At 28.2% G+C, this 17,433-nt stretch overlaps 2 protein-coding genes across 2 annotated transcripts; one reads left to right on the forward strand and one right to left on the reverse strand.

The window, feature by feature from the left end:
- Window positions 1-8,394: 8,394 nt before the first annotated feature.
- LOC137830239 (sister chromatid cohesion 1 protein 1) lies at window positions 8,395-15,367 on the reverse strand. The gene is made up of 20 exons (XM_068637437.2): window positions 14,175-15,367; window positions 13,748-13,816; window positions 13,606-13,664; window positions 13,448-13,492; window positions 13,327-13,346; window positions 13,163-13,239; window positions 12,847-12,967; window positions 12,668-12,746; window positions 12,506-12,584; window positions 12,312-12,418; window positions 11,461-11,534; window positions 11,219-11,368; window positions 10,916-11,081; window positions 10,739-10,818; window positions 10,506-10,650; window positions 10,343-10,418; window positions 10,065-10,183; window positions 9,879-9,957; window positions 9,683-9,795; window positions 8,395-8,616 (listed from the first exon to the last, which is right to left on the reverse strand). Exons 1-20 carry the CDS (start codon window positions 14,225-14,227, stop codon window positions 8,534-8,536), a joined length of 1,794 nt encoding a protein of 597 aa, XP_068493538.1. The 5' UTR covers window positions 14,228-15,367; the 3' UTR covers window positions 8,395-8,533.
- Window positions 14,949-15,362, forward strand: LOC137829417 (uncharacterized). The gene has a single exon (XM_068636219.1). The coding sequence runs from the start codon at window positions 14,949-14,951 to the stop codon at window positions 15,360-15,362; it is 414 nt and encodes a 137-aa protein (XP_068492320.1).
- Window positions 15,368-17,433: the final 2,066 nt, after the last annotated feature.

Below are 17,433 nucleotides of genomic sequence, written 5' to 3' on the forward strand. Positions count from 1 at the left end.
CATATCTCAATCCAAACACATTCACCTTTTTCATATTCTCCTGTCCTATCCTCACACATTCACTCTCTAAAATCCCCACACTTCTCATCCTCAAACCAAACACATGTTTGGTTTGGGATGAAAGGAAAAAAAGATAAAAATTGGAAAATTTGGTTATTTAAATGTAGTAGAAATGAGTTGAAAGTAAATGTAAATGAGATGAGAGTGTGTAGATGATTCGATTGATGTTACCCAAATGTAAAAGATATTATACTGTATAATTTAAACATTTATTAAAGTATATTATCTAAAATTAGGTAAATTTTTGTTTTAAAATAAATATAACATTTTATATAAAAGGTATGTAGTATTTATATATTTGTGAAGGAAACTTTTAATTAAATAAAATATTTGACAAATTATTTTTTACAACCAATATTATAACGTAAATAGAAAAATATTTGTAATTATAATTTGTAGTTTGTTTATTAGAAAATAAATAATTAGTAATAATTATGCATGAAACATGAAATTTGGTTGACAAACAAGTCTAAACAACAATTTACAACAATATAAATAAAAGAGGTCGAAAAGAAGCACAATGAATTATTCATTAACTGAAAAATCATAATCAAACACAACATCGTGGATATTTGATGGACTAAAACTCATAATTAATTATAACATAATGAATAATTGATTAAATAAAAATTTATAACAAATTAGAGGACAATGGATAATCGATCAACTAAAAACTCATAATAAATTACATTCAAAAGTCTAATCGATTAGGATGTGCTACATAATTGATTAAATGATTGACCTTAATCGATTAAGTATTGAAGTAGTATACGTTATTTAATATATTGTTTAATCTATTGTAATTGTGCAACATTTATGAATTTAACCTATTGTTATGTTTGAATTAATCTATTCATAATGTTACCTTCATTTAAAATGTTTTTATATTTATCCTTATTGTGTAATATTAAAATAATACAAATTGAGTGTTAATAAATATTTGTAAATTATATAGATTGTGCTCGCTTGCCACCAAAAATAGAACAACTCATGCAAGATGTTTTGTAGTGTGCCCATTTGCTAAGAATAACCAACAACCCATGCACGAAAAAAAAATTCACCCTTATGCAAGGACAATATGGTAAAATGACACTTAATCCTCAAATTTTCACCTAAATCATCTCACCTTAGAGGGTGTTTCTCCCTTTTTCCTATTCATTTTCTTTCCATACAAATTAATCCAAATACACTCAATCAAATTCTTAGAATGACACAGACATTTTTACAAACACGACATTAAGGATTATCTTTGATAAGTATTTATATTAACTTAATTAATTCATAAATATATAGTAAAAGATTATCACAAATGTATGAACTTATGATTTATTTAATTTTCTATTATTATATTTCATTTTTTTTTATTTTTACTTACTATTACTTATTTTCAATTTTAACTAAATAATTTATTTATATTATTTTTAGTATTTGTTAGATTATTTTATAATTTTCATATAAATTAAATTATAAAATTTTAATATTACAAATTAAAGTAATTAAATATGAAAAATTATTCATAATAAAAATTGTAAAAAAAACAATATAACAATAGTTTGAATATTAAAATAAAAAAAAATTATAAAATTAAATAAAAATTTAATTTATTAATACTTATTAAATAAACTAATTTAAAAAATGATTTCTTGAAATATAAAAAATATATAAATCTTTAAAAAATAAATAAAATACCATTTAATTTAAGAAGAATTTAATTATTAAAAAATAATTATAATTATATAATAATATATTCTTGTTAAAAATTTATTTATATAATAAATTTATGTAGTTATACTTTATTATGTTCTTTTTATATTTAGCAACTAATTTATTAATTAATTCTACCTAATACTTATATTTCTTTGTGTTATACAAAATAAATAAAAAATATCTGAAAATTTGAATTGATCTTTGTATTAATTATTCTTCTTTCTATATATTTTTTTATAGTTTTCCTTTATTATCTTAAAAGGAAAAGGAATTGAATTTTATAACAATGCTCTGAGAGTTAAACATGTAAAATGTCATATGAATATCCTTAAATATTTTGATCTATCTTTAATAATTATTTAATCTCTATTACACACTTGTAATAATAGATTATTCAACATTAAATTAATTTAAAATAAAAAATTAAATTTATCATTGAACATTAAATTAATTTAAAACAAATAAATTAAGAAATTATGAACTCTTATTTAATTTATCAGTTGCCAATTAAAAGATAGTTTTGTGAACCATAAATATCCTATCCTTTTTGGGTATTTGGTAAGCAAAGTTTAATAGAATTGTAAAGTCTAAACTCTATAGACTTTTATTTAAGACCACTTGCCACGGTTTACAAAGCGCATTTGAACACATCTCTCCATAAAAAAAAATATCTACCCTGTTTAAATTCAACTCAAACTCTTTCAAAACGTGAATGTGTTAATATATATATATATATATATATATATATATATATATATATTAAGTGTATTGTTCTGTCATTAAAAATACAAAACATTTGTGTTAGAGTTATTTCCCTTCATATAATTAACTTTTTTATTTCAAGAGAAATATTAAAATAGTTAATTTAAATGTTTATTCGTATTTCAGCATTTTACCTCTGTAATTACTTTTTTAGTTTTTATACTTTTTTACGTTATTTTTGTAATGTTGATACTTTTCTCCACCATCATGTTATAATTAGTTTCACTCTCTTCATGTCATAACTGAAATTTTACTTTTTTACACAGACGATTTATTTTCTTATTATGTATTATATAGGATTTATTACATTGTATTTCCGTCAGAAAATGTTATTCTTAAAGTTGTATTGTCATTCTAGTAATTAATGACGTGAATGAAATGTGTAAGAATAAGTTTATTTGAGTTTAAATAATGTTTTTTTTAAACTAAGTGAAGAATAAAAATATTTTTTATTTATTTATTATATTATTTTATTTCTTTAAAATTATAAATTTTCAATACTTTATTTAAGCTTTTAGGATTGTAATGTATCATTTTCTTAGATAATATTTTTAAGGAGATAGTTCAAATTAGAGAGGTCCATAAATTTCTCAACTCTCTCTCTCTCTATATATATATATGTGTGAAATATTTATATTTAATTTACTTATATAATTTGAAAAATAAGAATTTTAGTGATTTGAATAAAAAATTGTAGTGATTTATGTATAAGGAGAGACGCTTATTTTGTAGGTTGAAATTTTGAAGAAAAAAAACATAAGTTATGTGAAAATTTGGATTATTTTTAGAATATAAAGTTTTGAGTATGAAGATTTCTTCAGTGTCAAATTATTTTTAAGTAAGAAAAGTTAATTTACATATATAAGTTGAATTGATTCATAGTACTGAAATTTTGTCATTTTGAAGTTGATTAGTATATATATCAATTTGAAATATTATAGTGTGATTGGTGAAGTGATTCACTCTTTTTATACTACAATGTGAAATAGTCCTAATTAGGTTCAATTATGATATTTACATAGTGTGAGTGAAAAATAGGTTTATAGTGGTTTTGAAGACTTATGTGATAAATTAGGATTGACTGTTGATGGTATAATTATTATGTTGTGATGTTGTTTATTGATCTTTTAAATATATGATAATATGAGTCAATTAAATTAAAAAAATACTCCTAAAAAATACACTTCAAAGAAAAAATAGTGAAACACAAGAGAAAATTATATAATTTGATATATCTTATTTACACTTAAGAAAATATATAAACACAAGTGTTTATTTTTCTCAAATAATATTATAAAATTGATAACTCGTTGTAAATCACTTTAAAATTTAGAGTTGATAGAATTGAATGTTAAACTCTTTTAAAGATCATATAAACTTTCTCCTTTTTTTCTTTATCTTTTTAATATGGTATTAAAGTAATTTAGAATATATTATAACGACAGTTTGTTGAGTTTATCAGGTTACTTACTATTGAACCATCATCAGACCATATAGTCTTACATACGAGTTGACAACCTTATTATAAGAGAATGTTGAAGTTCTCGCATTAACTAGTGATACATATATTTTATAATATATAAGTGAGTGTAAACTTCATCTTATAAACCAATTTTATAAGATTGAGAAGTAAATTTTAAATCTAACTCAACTTTATAAAACTAATTTATAAAATAAGGTTTACACGAAATATCTTATCATTAATTGTTAATTTGTAATTTGATGTGAAATATATCAAACTACATTGAATTGTGAAATATATCATCATTATCCATTTCTCTTAATTTATTCCAGCCTCCATCACTTGTCTACATACAAAGTTATTATATTAATTAATGAATAATGAAGATAGTCATTGGGTGAAAGAGGAATTAGTCAAACTCAACAAGCTGAAGAAATTATTAAAAAATGGAATTATTTTTATAAAAAATAAAAAATATACCCTTTAAAAAATGAAAACTCTATTTTATTTTATTATTTCTATCTGATATGCCTTTAATTAAAGTCATCATAAGCAGTAATAGGAGCCCTAGACAGATGTGAAGCACATGGTAAGGGCAAGTGGTGAGCAAAATCCACATTTGCTACTTACTATAGTCTGATGAAAAAGACGTGAGAGGTTTTTTGACTTTGAATGAAAAAGTTTGCTAATAGATAATGTCAAACTGCGTCAATTTTATGATTACATGGAATCTGGAATATCGGAACTAGGGGTGTCAACCACTCAACTAATTCAACCTCTTTAAATAATTTATTTTGTTTAATTAAGAAGTTAAGTTTGAATATTTTTGTTCAGAGTAAACATTTTTTAAATACCCATATAAACCTTACCCAACACTGTTTAAACAATTAGACTCATTCATCATCATTCATACCTTGATAATTTGGTCTCTAGAAGTGAATAATACTAGATTTTTTTTCTCATTTTTAAAGAATGGAAAAGTCAGTTCGAAATTTGACTTTCCAATATCTGAATTCTTAACGTGAACAGTAATAAACAAGTAGGAATGGTAAAACCGATGGGTCCGATCTTAGTTGGCCAAAATGGGAACGAGAGGACTGGGTAAAATGTGTTGAAAATCTTAAACTCTCAATTTTTTTTTAATTTTAATTTTTAAAATTTATTATATATATATATATATTAAAAGCATGTTTAATCATATGTTTTTTAAATTTGTAATTGCTTAATTAATAGTTGTAATAAGATAAATTAAAATACTTATTACTTTTACATATTAAAATATTAGATTACAATTAATAATTGAAAATTAATTTATAAGTGTTAAATAAATTTTGCTGTATATTTTACATCATTCATAATATAAAAAATCATTTTTTTTAATTTAAAAAAGGTGAATTGCAGGTCAGTTTCATTTAATTAGTTTAACAAGTTCGATGAGACAGGACAACATATTATGTTAGTTTTTAATTTTTAATATTATTTACTAAAGGGTATAATGGTAAAATTAATTTTAGTATGGGATGGCGGAAGAAGTGATGGAGGTGCAGGAAGAAGCAGTCTTCATCTAAATGGTTTCGTATATGTTTTAAGTCCAATCCAAGACTCTAGTCTGAAATACGGGTATTTCTTTCCGCACCACCATACTTTCTTCGTCCTCCTTAGGTTAAAAGTCCAGTTTACTCTTAATGAAATAAAAATGAACCCTAGGTCCCTGCATCCCATAGGCTGCTTCTTCCTGCACCTCCATACCTTTTTCTCTCACCTCCATAGATTTCGTATTTCCAAAAATGCTCCTCTGTAATATTCCGGATTATATAATCCGAAAGTCATTTTTCAAATTTGTAATTAGCTTCCGGATTATATAATCTGGAAGTTTTTTTTCAGATGCATGATTACTTTCCGGATTACATAATTCGGAAGTCTTTTTTAACTTTCAGATTATGTAATCTAGAAGTCTTTTTTCAAATGCGTTTCCGGATTACATAATCCGAAAATTATTCTATGGAGTGGCACAAGAAGAATAAAAATGTATTTTCATGTTGTGTATGGAGATGCCAGAAGAAGATATGGAGGTGCAGGAAGAAACAGTCTATTCCATATGATTCTTCGTTGAATGAATAGCCGCTCCCCCTTCAACCTTGCAACCCTATGAATTATCTGAATGATTTTTCATTCTTTATTAATAGAAACTTAGATGAAATTAGAAACACACGACTCATCCATGATTTACAATGATTTACAGTACATATGTAGAATTTGAAATTCAGGAAGAAAACTTTCGAATTATACAATTTGAAATTTATGAAGATGACTTTTAAATTATAAAATTTTTGAAAGCGAAATTTATATTATGAATTAGAAATATCGTTTTTACGTTAGTAAAAACGAAGAAGATGATGGATAGTGCATAGACCTAGGTTTATTAATTATGAATTATAGAATTTGGAAGTCTAACTTTAAATTATTTTATTTTTTATTTAACAAAAATTTAAAACAAATAAAATTTATAAGTTTTTCCAGTAGTAGTAATATTTTAACATAAAAATTTGATGTTGGTTTGGTAGGGCATGTTTTATGTAATTCTTTTATAAGACAGACAAATAAGGCATTGAGTGTGTGACAAATTACTGACTCTATATCTTGATTGAATTAATTGTAATTTGTTATATATTTAGTATATGGATAGTGTGATATGATTAATACATATGATAATTTATCAAAATTAGTTTCATTTACTCTTTTAATAAATTAAAACTTTAAACATTAATTTATATTAATTAATCCTTAAACTTTATTTTATTTACAAATAAATACATTGAAATTTAATTCTATATAACTTATTCTTAGACCTTACTATTTTTAAATAGACAACTGAAATTGGAATATTATCCTAGTTAATCTTTAAGCTTTTCAATTTTTTATAACATAAGTTAATCCATTTAGATTAAAATCAATAATTCATGGTTTTTTTATAAAAATTATTTATAAAAATTCATAAGTTTTAAATGTTTTAGATGATATTTACTGTGTATTTTGCCATAACTATTATATTATCATTTCTAATTAATTATTTAAAAAAATATTTTAATCCATTTTATCATAACAGTCAAATATTTTTTCGTAATATACCATTAATAAAAATAAGAGTCGGTATATTATATCTTAACACAAAAGATCCTATTACAATATTTTAATTTAACAAAAAATACAATTATGCGTGGAATAGAATTATAGAAGATAATACCAGAAATATAAATCAACTTTTATTTATTTATTAGATAAATAATTTTAAAAAATATTAAATACTTAAAATAAAAATTGAAAATTTAAATGTATTAAACATATTTTAAATATAGGATAGATATAGGATGTCCGTGTCATTTTAGCAGCTATGGGGATTTCCAGGCGTATAAAGTGTGCCTTCATCGGTCTATTGGAAGGAATATGCATTATTATTATATTAAATCTATAATGATGGTTAATAATTACTTAAATAGATTAGTATGGAATCATACATTTCTTTTTCTCATCGCAATATCATTATATATTTTGTAAGTAAATCCACCTATTACCTATCATAAAGATTCAACCCCAATAAAATAAAATCTACTCAATTTCTTTTCTTTTTATATATATATATATATACATATGTGTGTGTGATTAAGTAGAACGATTTAAGTTATAGTACATTTTAATAATTTTATTATAATATAAAAGATACTTGTACAGAAAAAAAACTCGAGTGATCATAGAATTAAAGTTATTTGAATTAATATTGTGAGTATGAAATAAATGGACGGAAAATAAATTCTCAAATAGTATTAAAGTTAAAAAAAACATAAAAAAACAGTGATTAAATAGATGTTACATAAAAAAAATGTGTTTATTGTATCAACATGGAACCAATTCAATTCGAATAAATTGAATTATGCTTTATTTGTTAAATTAAATTAAATTAAATTCAATCTTAATCAATCTTTTTTAGTGAATTGGTGACAAGTTTTTTCTTTGAATAAAAAACTTATTTAAAAAGAAAACTATTAAATAATAATAATTTTAATAATAATATAATTATTCTTTTATTATTTTCTATTAAATAATATATTGCCTCTTCTAAATATTTAAAAGAAATTCAAAACATACACGTAGTTAACTCAAGTCAATGCAATATGATCAAGATATGTTAAATTTAAATGAGTTTAAAAAATAAATAAAATTAGGTGATCCCTCCCACAAATAACAAGAATATTTATAAAATGTTTCAACTATTAATACCTTATTTATCAAATAAGTCTATTTTACTCTAACTGATGAAATTATTTTCAAATAACTTGAAACTGATGAAACGCACTTGTAATCATGAGAAAATTTAGAAGAAGAGTGAGAATAGGAATGAAGAACTTGTTTGTAATGGAGAGAAGTTGCGTCTATTTTGTATGCCATAACTAATGATTGCACACTAAATATTAAACTTCAATAACTGATAAAGAGAACAAGCTGCATTATCAATAAGTTTTCAAAGGAGAAGGAACCAAAACTTGATCACATTTTTGATCCTCTAGAGAAGAGAATGTCTCCATAGGGCACCTCTTGCTCCACTTTCAACACATCACGGGAAGCAAGAACTGTGCATATGAAAGAATTAAATTAAGCTTTATAACTTTGAATGTTTATTTTAGAAAAAAGAGTTTAACCATTTTATTCTTTTAATAAATTAAAACCTTAAACATTAATTTTATCTTAATGAATCCTTATAATTTATTTTATTTACAAATAAATGCATTGAAATTTAATTTTATACAAGTTATTCTTAAACCTTACTATTTTTAAATAGAAACTGAAATTGTTATGTTACCCTAGTTAATCTTTAAACCTTTTCATTTTTTTTTAGAAATAATTTTGTATAACATATTGAAGTTAATCTATTCAGATTAAGATCAACAATTCATTATTTTTAGAAATAACTATTTATAAAAATAATAAGTTTTAAGTATTAACTAGAATAAAGTTAAAATTTTAGGTATGTATTTATAAAAACAATAAAATGTAAGGAAAAAATAAGAAAAAAGTTGAAATGCGCATATTTGTAAAAGATAATATTTTTTAGAACAAATTAAAAATATTAAAGTTTGGAATATTTATTTGAAATAAAATGTAAAGTTTAGGGGTTTAGATAATGTTTTCCCGTTGTTTTAGGAGGAAAAGAAAAAATATATTAATATTGTAAAATAATTCTATAGTATTATTAAATCATAAATAGTTATATTATAAGTTTTTGAGAGTTTATAATAATTATTCTAAATGTCTTAGTTTATGCTTGAATGATGGTAGAGTAGTGAATATAGTCATTAACCTACTATTTTAAAGATTTAAATTAATATATGACCATTTTTGTTTTAAGCATCCCATAAATTTTTTCTTCAATGAGAATATAAAAATTTATAAAATTTTGATTTAAATATTTAAAAGATATTTACGGTGTATTTTGTCATAACTATTATATTAACTTTTCTTATTAATTATTAAAAAAAATCTTTTAATCCATTTTATTCAAATATTTTCCTAATATACTATTAGTAAACATAAGAGTGTAATATATTATATCTTAACAGATCATATTACAATATTTTAATTTAACAAACATACAACATGTCTGAAATAGAATTGAGAAAGGAACTAAAGAAGAAATACCACAAATTTGATAGAAAAGTTGTGATGCCGATGTCCGTGTCATTCCATCAGCTAGATTATGGAGGGATTCCACAGGAGGAGCTCCAGGTGTGTCAAAGTGTGCCTTCATCTGTCTGTTCAAACACAAGGAATATGCATTATTATTACATAAAATTAAATATGTAATGATGGTTAATAATTACTTAAAGATTCATACGCTTGTATGGAATCGGTTATCCCTGGATGATTGGTGTTTACTTGTGTTTGGGTGGGTCCTCCTGTTTCCACGAGAAGTTCTGAAAAAGGAACTTGTGAGGCTGACTTGTTTCATAAGTGAATAAAGAATATACCATTACAGGTGGTCCTCTTCCAATCTTAGAAAAAGCCTTAACAAGTAATATACCTTGATCAGGCGTGGGACCATCTTCATAAAGCCTAGCTAACTTGAAATTTACATCCTCCACTAGTGGCTCAAGACCCCCACTGCCGTTTGCAGATGAAGAATACCTTCTATTTTTTAATCTGTTAATATTTCTGAAGCTTCAGACTACAACAAATCTTATTCAACAAGTGCAAAACTACAATATCTTTTGGTCCTTTAGACATCAAGGTGGAATGGACATTTGAAACTATGACGAGTTATTGAACAATATGTGATAGGTTATAAATTGAATCAACTACCTTCCCGAATCAAAGTCTGAATGTGAGGCAGGACCATGTTCAGGCGCTGGTCTTGGAAAGGAATGTGCACTGTCTCCTAGAAAAACATATTGAAGAACAATTATGTCGTATTTTCTTAGTCATGGAATTGAAAGATCCAATATAGAAATCAATAAAAAAATACCGGCTTTCCTTGATGAGACATGCGGAGTAGATTCATGTCCTCTCAATAGATTAGCTGTCAGTTCATCCATGAGGATATTTTTTCGCTGCTTCTCCACTGGAGGGGCCTGGTGGTGGTCTAGCCTAGGGTCAAAATCTTCAGAAGGCTTCACATTTGGACATTTTATTAGAAATAAGCTACATGTCCTCCTAAAATAAAGAAAAGCAAACCAAAAGATGGAGTATAAGACTAACAAATTGCATGAAATCTCCATTGTGTACTCCTTGAGGCGATGAAAATGATGGTTCTGGAGGATGGTGGGCTGAAATTCTTTCTGCATAAAATTGAGCCTGTTACTTTCTGCTAAATTCCATATAAAGGTCGATTAGTTTCTTAAGATCAACTAATACAGAGAGAGACTTTATACTGACCTGAAGGTGAATCGTGGAGTGGTTGAATGCTCTTAATCCATAAGTCAAGAATAGGTGCTGGATAATATATATTGTTATTTTCAGCCGTAAATGAATGACCAATTAGCGCAACAGGTGGCAGCTTCATGAGGTTGGCTATCTTTGTTGATGACAAAACATTGGTTTGCTGCAACAGAGAAAAGGTATTCTTTATAGTGGAAACATTTTGCAGAAAATATAATTAGATTTCAAATTTAATCTCTTCTCTTTCTTATTTATGATATTGGACTGTAGTCATCTTTCTTTCAAAAATTTATGAAAAACCTTTTTCTTTCTTCCCTTTCGCGAGACAATATCAGAAGCATTCTGAAGCCAGTCTTGGTATATGTGAACAGGAATAATGGTTTGCTCATCCATTTTGATATTTAATGGTTCTCCTCTTTTTCTTTTATTTGGTCTTCGTCTTCTAGGTTCCTGTTGCATTGCACTTCTAAGTTAGTCATTTCTTTTTCTTATTGTAATGGTCATTATATTATTAAATTATATTTTTAAATAATAGTAAGTACCTGTCTAGGTGTCATTGCTTCATTAGGTTGCTGATTATGCTGTTGTCCAGGATGAAGGTTTTGAAACATATCAGCTGCACAAGTTATATGTTACAAACAAATTTCATTCTCTTATTTACTTTTTATATTCACAAGGTTTAATTATTTCCATAACACGTCTATTTTAATATTTACCTCACTCATGAGGAAAAAACTATATCTTATATTTTCTTCACAATAAATGGTAATACAGATGAAATGTAATCCCATGATCACTAAATTCTGATAATAATACTTCAGTTTCTATGCTATATATGCCCTTTTACAATTCAACTTATGATACTAAAATAACTTTTTATCTACACGCCACCAACTAAAAGTTGGAATTGTTTATCTTCCATAGTCATTTGTCAAGACTAAATCTCCTCTCTGTTAGGAAAGGTAGAGCAGGACGTGGAGAGTTACTCAGGCTGTACATACAATTCAGTACGGAAAGTCCATTATTCCCCTACAATTCTTAAGCTATATGTACAAATCTAGTAATATGACACTTCCTTACTCCTTTACAATCCTTAACAAATACTTAAAGTACACTTAAAGTTGTAGCCATTAGGACAACTCAATTTTTCAAGCTTCTAAGAACAGGTCATGACCAAATTTGGTCTACATTACTCTCTTCCATCAAAAACCCAGTAGCATAAGCTACATGCGTGGGGTACAGCCTAGGGAAATATTGATAAATTAAAAAAAAACGCATATAAGGTGTAAGGAAAGACGTGTTTTTTAGTCTACCAATAATTAAAAAGACAAAATGTTAAAAATAAAAATAATATTATTGTAAATTTACAGGCAGACAATTGATTGTTGATCACCTCTGGTGGGCTGGTCTTCATGAGGTGGGGAGGGTATAAGCATGGTTGGAATTTGATCTCCAGAAGTTACATTAACCTGTGTTTCCTCATCTCCTTCAATATCAAACCTGTCAGAATCATCCAAAAAATAAATGGATTGTTGCAAGAAATTAAAGACTCTCTACTATAAAATTAGGATGATTGAAACTAAAAACCTCTCAAAGCGATTGTATGGATACGCATTAGCTTGGAATGTTTCAAAGCGATCAAATAAGGTAATATTCTCTACGTCAGCTGAGAATGGTAAGAGTGAGTGAGCAAATTGACACTTGCATGAACTATACATATATATGTTTAGCAAATCCAAGGAAGACAACCTTGATGGAGAAATTTAGATGGATCTTGGTCCTCTGTAGCTCCATTATTATTGAAGGGAACATCCACACTATCAAGTCGCTACAATAAACAAGGGTTTGGAATTAGCTCAACCTATCAATGTTTATTGATTAGTTCTTTTCCCTTTCTAATTCCATGCAGTGAGACCAGGTACGTATACCATAGAGAAAAAGGCGTTATGTTGGAATCCCATTGTGGTGCCTGTTTTGGAAAACTGAAGGGACTGTTCAATATCTGCTACGCTCGTCTCACCAATCCCAGGCAGAGTAACAGCCTCTTTCCTGTCAATGTCAAAGAGAAAGAGTTACTACAGAGCATAAATATTGATTAATGATATACAGACAACCATTTAAATATATATTTTCCTTAAATCTTCTAACAAAAAATAATGAAATTACTTACCGAATCACATTTTTATCTAAAAGAAGTATAGTACGGATAACTTAATAACGAGAACATATACAAATGTGACTAACTTAGCCTTAGATTTTGCCTTGGGGAGCAATGTTGGATCTGGGGCAGTCTTCACCTTCCATGCTTCGTTTATCTCAACCTTGTATCAATAGTGAAAAAAAATGTAAAAAAGAAAGAAAGAAAAAACTGGATTCTTAGGAGGAAATGTCCAAGTTGAGCTTCGTACCAGTAAACGGGTCACGTCATCTGCGAGAGAAAAAAAAAGTAAAAAAAAGAGAGTAAAGAATGAAAAGGACTTTCAGCATTTTAATGTTATGTTAATCATGAAAACAGGATTCAAAGTTTACCATAAAGGAGCTTCACTTTTCTCTCATATACAATCACCACTCCTCCTGATAAAAACGCAACAACCAGTAATCAGAGGGTGCGGAGATATGCTACATTTCTACCTATTAACTGAAATATAAATGAAACAGAAGATAACATTGGATCAAAGAGAGAGCACCCATGAGAATTCCAGAAAGTCTAAGAGCCATAGGAACCGATGGGTTCAGAATCTCTTCGCTGTAAAATAAACAAAAAAATAACATATCAGCTCTTTAGTTGCCAACTAGGCTACGAAATAAAAACGTACAAGTAACCATTACCAGATCTTAATGATGTTAAGCTTGTCCAGCTTTCTTCGGTTTATCTTTGCGTGCATAGTCGCAGCCATCCTTCATGAAGAAGCAGTGAGAATGCGACTAATATTTTTATTTTTCATTTTAGAAACAAACGCAAACGTTAAACAAAATTGAAATCCAGAATCACCGATTAGGTTACACGGATAAAAAAACTAAGCAACAACGATACAGCTGGTTTTGCATGATCACATTTTCTACATAGAATAGATATATAGAGCTCGTACTCGTAGACGCTTAACAACAAAGAAATGGACAAGCATGATGACCAAAAATAGAATCAGTGATGTAACAGAAAACAGAGAACAGTTGGATCAGAGTTATAACTTATAATACAGAGCAGAAAGAAGAAGACGAAAAATAAAATAAATGGAAATGGAGTTATAACTTATACCATATTTGACCAAGAGGAGCCTTCCGAGCAAGAAGCTGGTGTGAGTAAAACATCTTCAATACAAGAGAAATTCAACTATCTGTATATATACATACATAACTGTATTCACCAAAGTAGCAAAAGCTCTGATTATCTTAAATTAAAAAACGCATAGATAGAAGAAATTGAAAGCAAACCTTGCAAAAAGAGACTCTCGCTTCGCATTGAACACTTTCTACCGCAAATGCAATGTCTTATAATGTAATGCAGCAATTAACAACAAACACGCCTATGCTAACGAATGTGGCAAACAAAGAGCTACCGCGGTGTACCGAATTTCCCCGTGCTACAACGCATGACTATAACACGTGTCAGTGGAGTAGCGCACTCCTGGCTGTTAGAGTGGGCTCCACATGTCAACGATTTTTCTCGTTTTTTTTTCATTGAAGGGGAATTTGTTAGAAAAAGGTGAAAACCCATAAAAATTGGACACGCGCCTTGAGGGACGTTAGGTTTACATCAGAGTGTCACGTGACCCTCATTTTCATTGCTCCATCTATACTTCCGAATCTCGATGGAGGACACACTGGTGGAAGTGTGCGAGCCCGCAGAGGTCCGCATAGAGTTCGCACTCAACTGCAAATGCCGAACCACGGTGCGGCTTCGCTCTCTGAACCCAACCTCACTAGTGGCCTTCAAGAGCCAAACCTCATCGCCAAAAAAGTTTCTGGTCAACCCACCCTGTGGACTCATTCTCCCTGAAGGTGGCCTTCGTGGGACCCCTCCTCTTTAACGATGCCGTCACTCACTTATAATGCTCTGTTTTCATATTTTTGTTGTGTTCAGAGAGAAGTGGTGGAGGTGGGAGAAGCAATATTTGAGGCTTCGAGGAATGGAGAGGCGAATGAAGTGAAGGCACTGTTGCGAAGAGGTGGTGGGAGTGTGAAGTATCCTGTTCAATATGGTTTGACGGCGCTTCATGCTGCGGCTTTTAAAGGGTACAAGGATGTGATGAAGGTGCTTATTGAATTAGGGGGTTTGGACTTGGAATGTGAAGACGAGGAGGAAGGTCACGTGCCCTTGCATATGGCGGTGGAGAGTGGCGATGTGGAGACGGTACAAGTGTTGGTTGAGAAGGGGGTGAACCTTAATGTTGTGAATAAGAGGGATGCTACCCTTTGTACATGGTTAGAATTTGGGACACCATGATATCTGCGAATTGTTTGTTAAAAGGGAGCTTTGTATTATCTAATTTCCACTTAAAAGTGTATTTCTCATCAAATATTGTTGCCAAATTCAGGGTAATGGGAGCCTTGTATTCTCTAACTCCATTTAGAAGTGTATTTCTCATCAAATATTGTTGCCAAATGTAGGGTCATGTATATGATATGATAATTGTATTACTGGTTATATTATTGTTTCATATGTCTATTTAATTTTTTTCTAGCAGTCATCTTAACCTCAGAAATAACCGTAAAACACTAACCTTAATCCTACTAAAAATCAATCATTCAATAACATCTTTTGGACTAAAATATTATATTATAATAAAATAATAGTTTTATTACGTGTGAAAGAGTTCTTGCTTAGAGAAGTTCTGATGACATGAGATGACAAAATCATAATTCTTAATGTTGAAATTCACAAAGTGAGATGAAGTTTTACCTGCATAAAATTCGACATTCAAGTGCATAAAAATATCATGAATGTAATATATATCGAGAACATAAAAAATTGAGATACTTCAAAAAATATTTGCTTATTTATAAGATTTTTATGGGTGACATCACACTTATCTTTCTCTATCAGTTGTTCTTGTATAATATCATGCAAAAAGAATATAAACAAGTATTAACATAATTGATTGCAACGGGATTTTATGAGTTAATATATTTTTCATAAATAGTTAAAAGAGTATCCTTAATATTTCAACCGATTTTCAGGGATGGTGTTGGGGAAACGTATTTTGGTCTTTTGGAACTTTTTCCTTTATCAAGGATAACACTCATGCATCAACTATGAATCTGATTAGCGTCAAGTCAGTACCAAACCGACCTGAACCTTATCGTCCCAATTCTGACTTAGGTCAAATCAACGCGTATTCGTTTTGACAAGGACGACATAGTAAATGGAATTGATGTCAAGTTGTCCAATCCAAAATTATTAACCATAGTCCCTCGAAAACCAAACCACTTAAATAAGCTTTTATTGACACCTTAGTAATGTCTTACAAATTTTAGGTGTGATTTTTTTGTTACGGTGGATTAATTTGTGTTAGAACAAAATACATAAAGGTTTTTGGCTGTAAAGGGAATTAATATCATGGTTGACCAATAGTTTGACACCTTGGTATAACTGATCCTTTACCTACCCGACCCGAATATCTTCTTGGAGACATATATAAAAATATAACTCCCAATGTTGTATCATAACTGAATTGTAGGGTAACACCTTCATATACTTGTTAATGAAGTCTAATTCAAGATATTAAAATTTATCTAATTCAATATTTTAACATCTATAAATACATATTAATTTTATAAAACGTTGTTTTGGTTCAAAATAGTGATTTTAAGATTGATCTCATAAGAAGTTGTTCTAGTTTAAAGTAATGATTTTAGGTTAGTGAATTCAAGTTTTTTTGTGCAATCAAAAGGGTGTCGTATTTATAGGGATCTATTAAAAAAGTTCACATTAAACAATTTTAATTACTGAAAAAGTTATTAGAGAGGAAAAAAGGTTTGAGGTAATAAAAAAACGAATTCTCATATTCAAGGGTTCAGTTGCTTAAGCTTCCAAAATTTTGGTAACAAAATTGTCATTTTTGCCAATATAGTTAGGTTTGGCCAAAGAAAACCCCATGACAAACACATAGTGATTGTCCAAAGAGCGTCCTCTAGCTTAAAAATGTGATGCCTAAAGGGTGATCACTAATTGCCACATACATTTTGGATATCAAACGGACGGTGGATGTGCTTGTTGTTGTAGGCTCTCCTATATTTGTTGAGGATCATATCGAAACCATACTTGATGGTCTTCCACCTGATTTTGATCCTTCTCTATTTTGTCTAGAAGTGATCCTTATAAAGTTGCAGAGATAGAAGTTCTTCTTCTTGTGCAAGAAGAACGTCTGTCACTCTCACGTCTTGAACGCCTTCGTATCCCACCAATGACAAAGTCAATCACATAGTTTCTTTAATTTTTAATTTGTGCTTAGATTAGTTTATAAAACTTTTGAGTGCAAATTCATTAGAAGTTTATCTATACTCTTGCAATAATT

The sequence above is a fragment of the Phaseolus vulgaris genome, chromosome 7, assembly GCF_051622355.1.
Source record: "Phaseolus vulgaris cultivar YP4 chromosome 7, ASM5162235v1, whole genome shotgun sequence".
Lineage (NCBI taxonomy): Eukaryota > Viridiplantae > Streptophyta > Magnoliopsida > Fabales > Fabaceae > Phaseolus > Phaseolus vulgaris.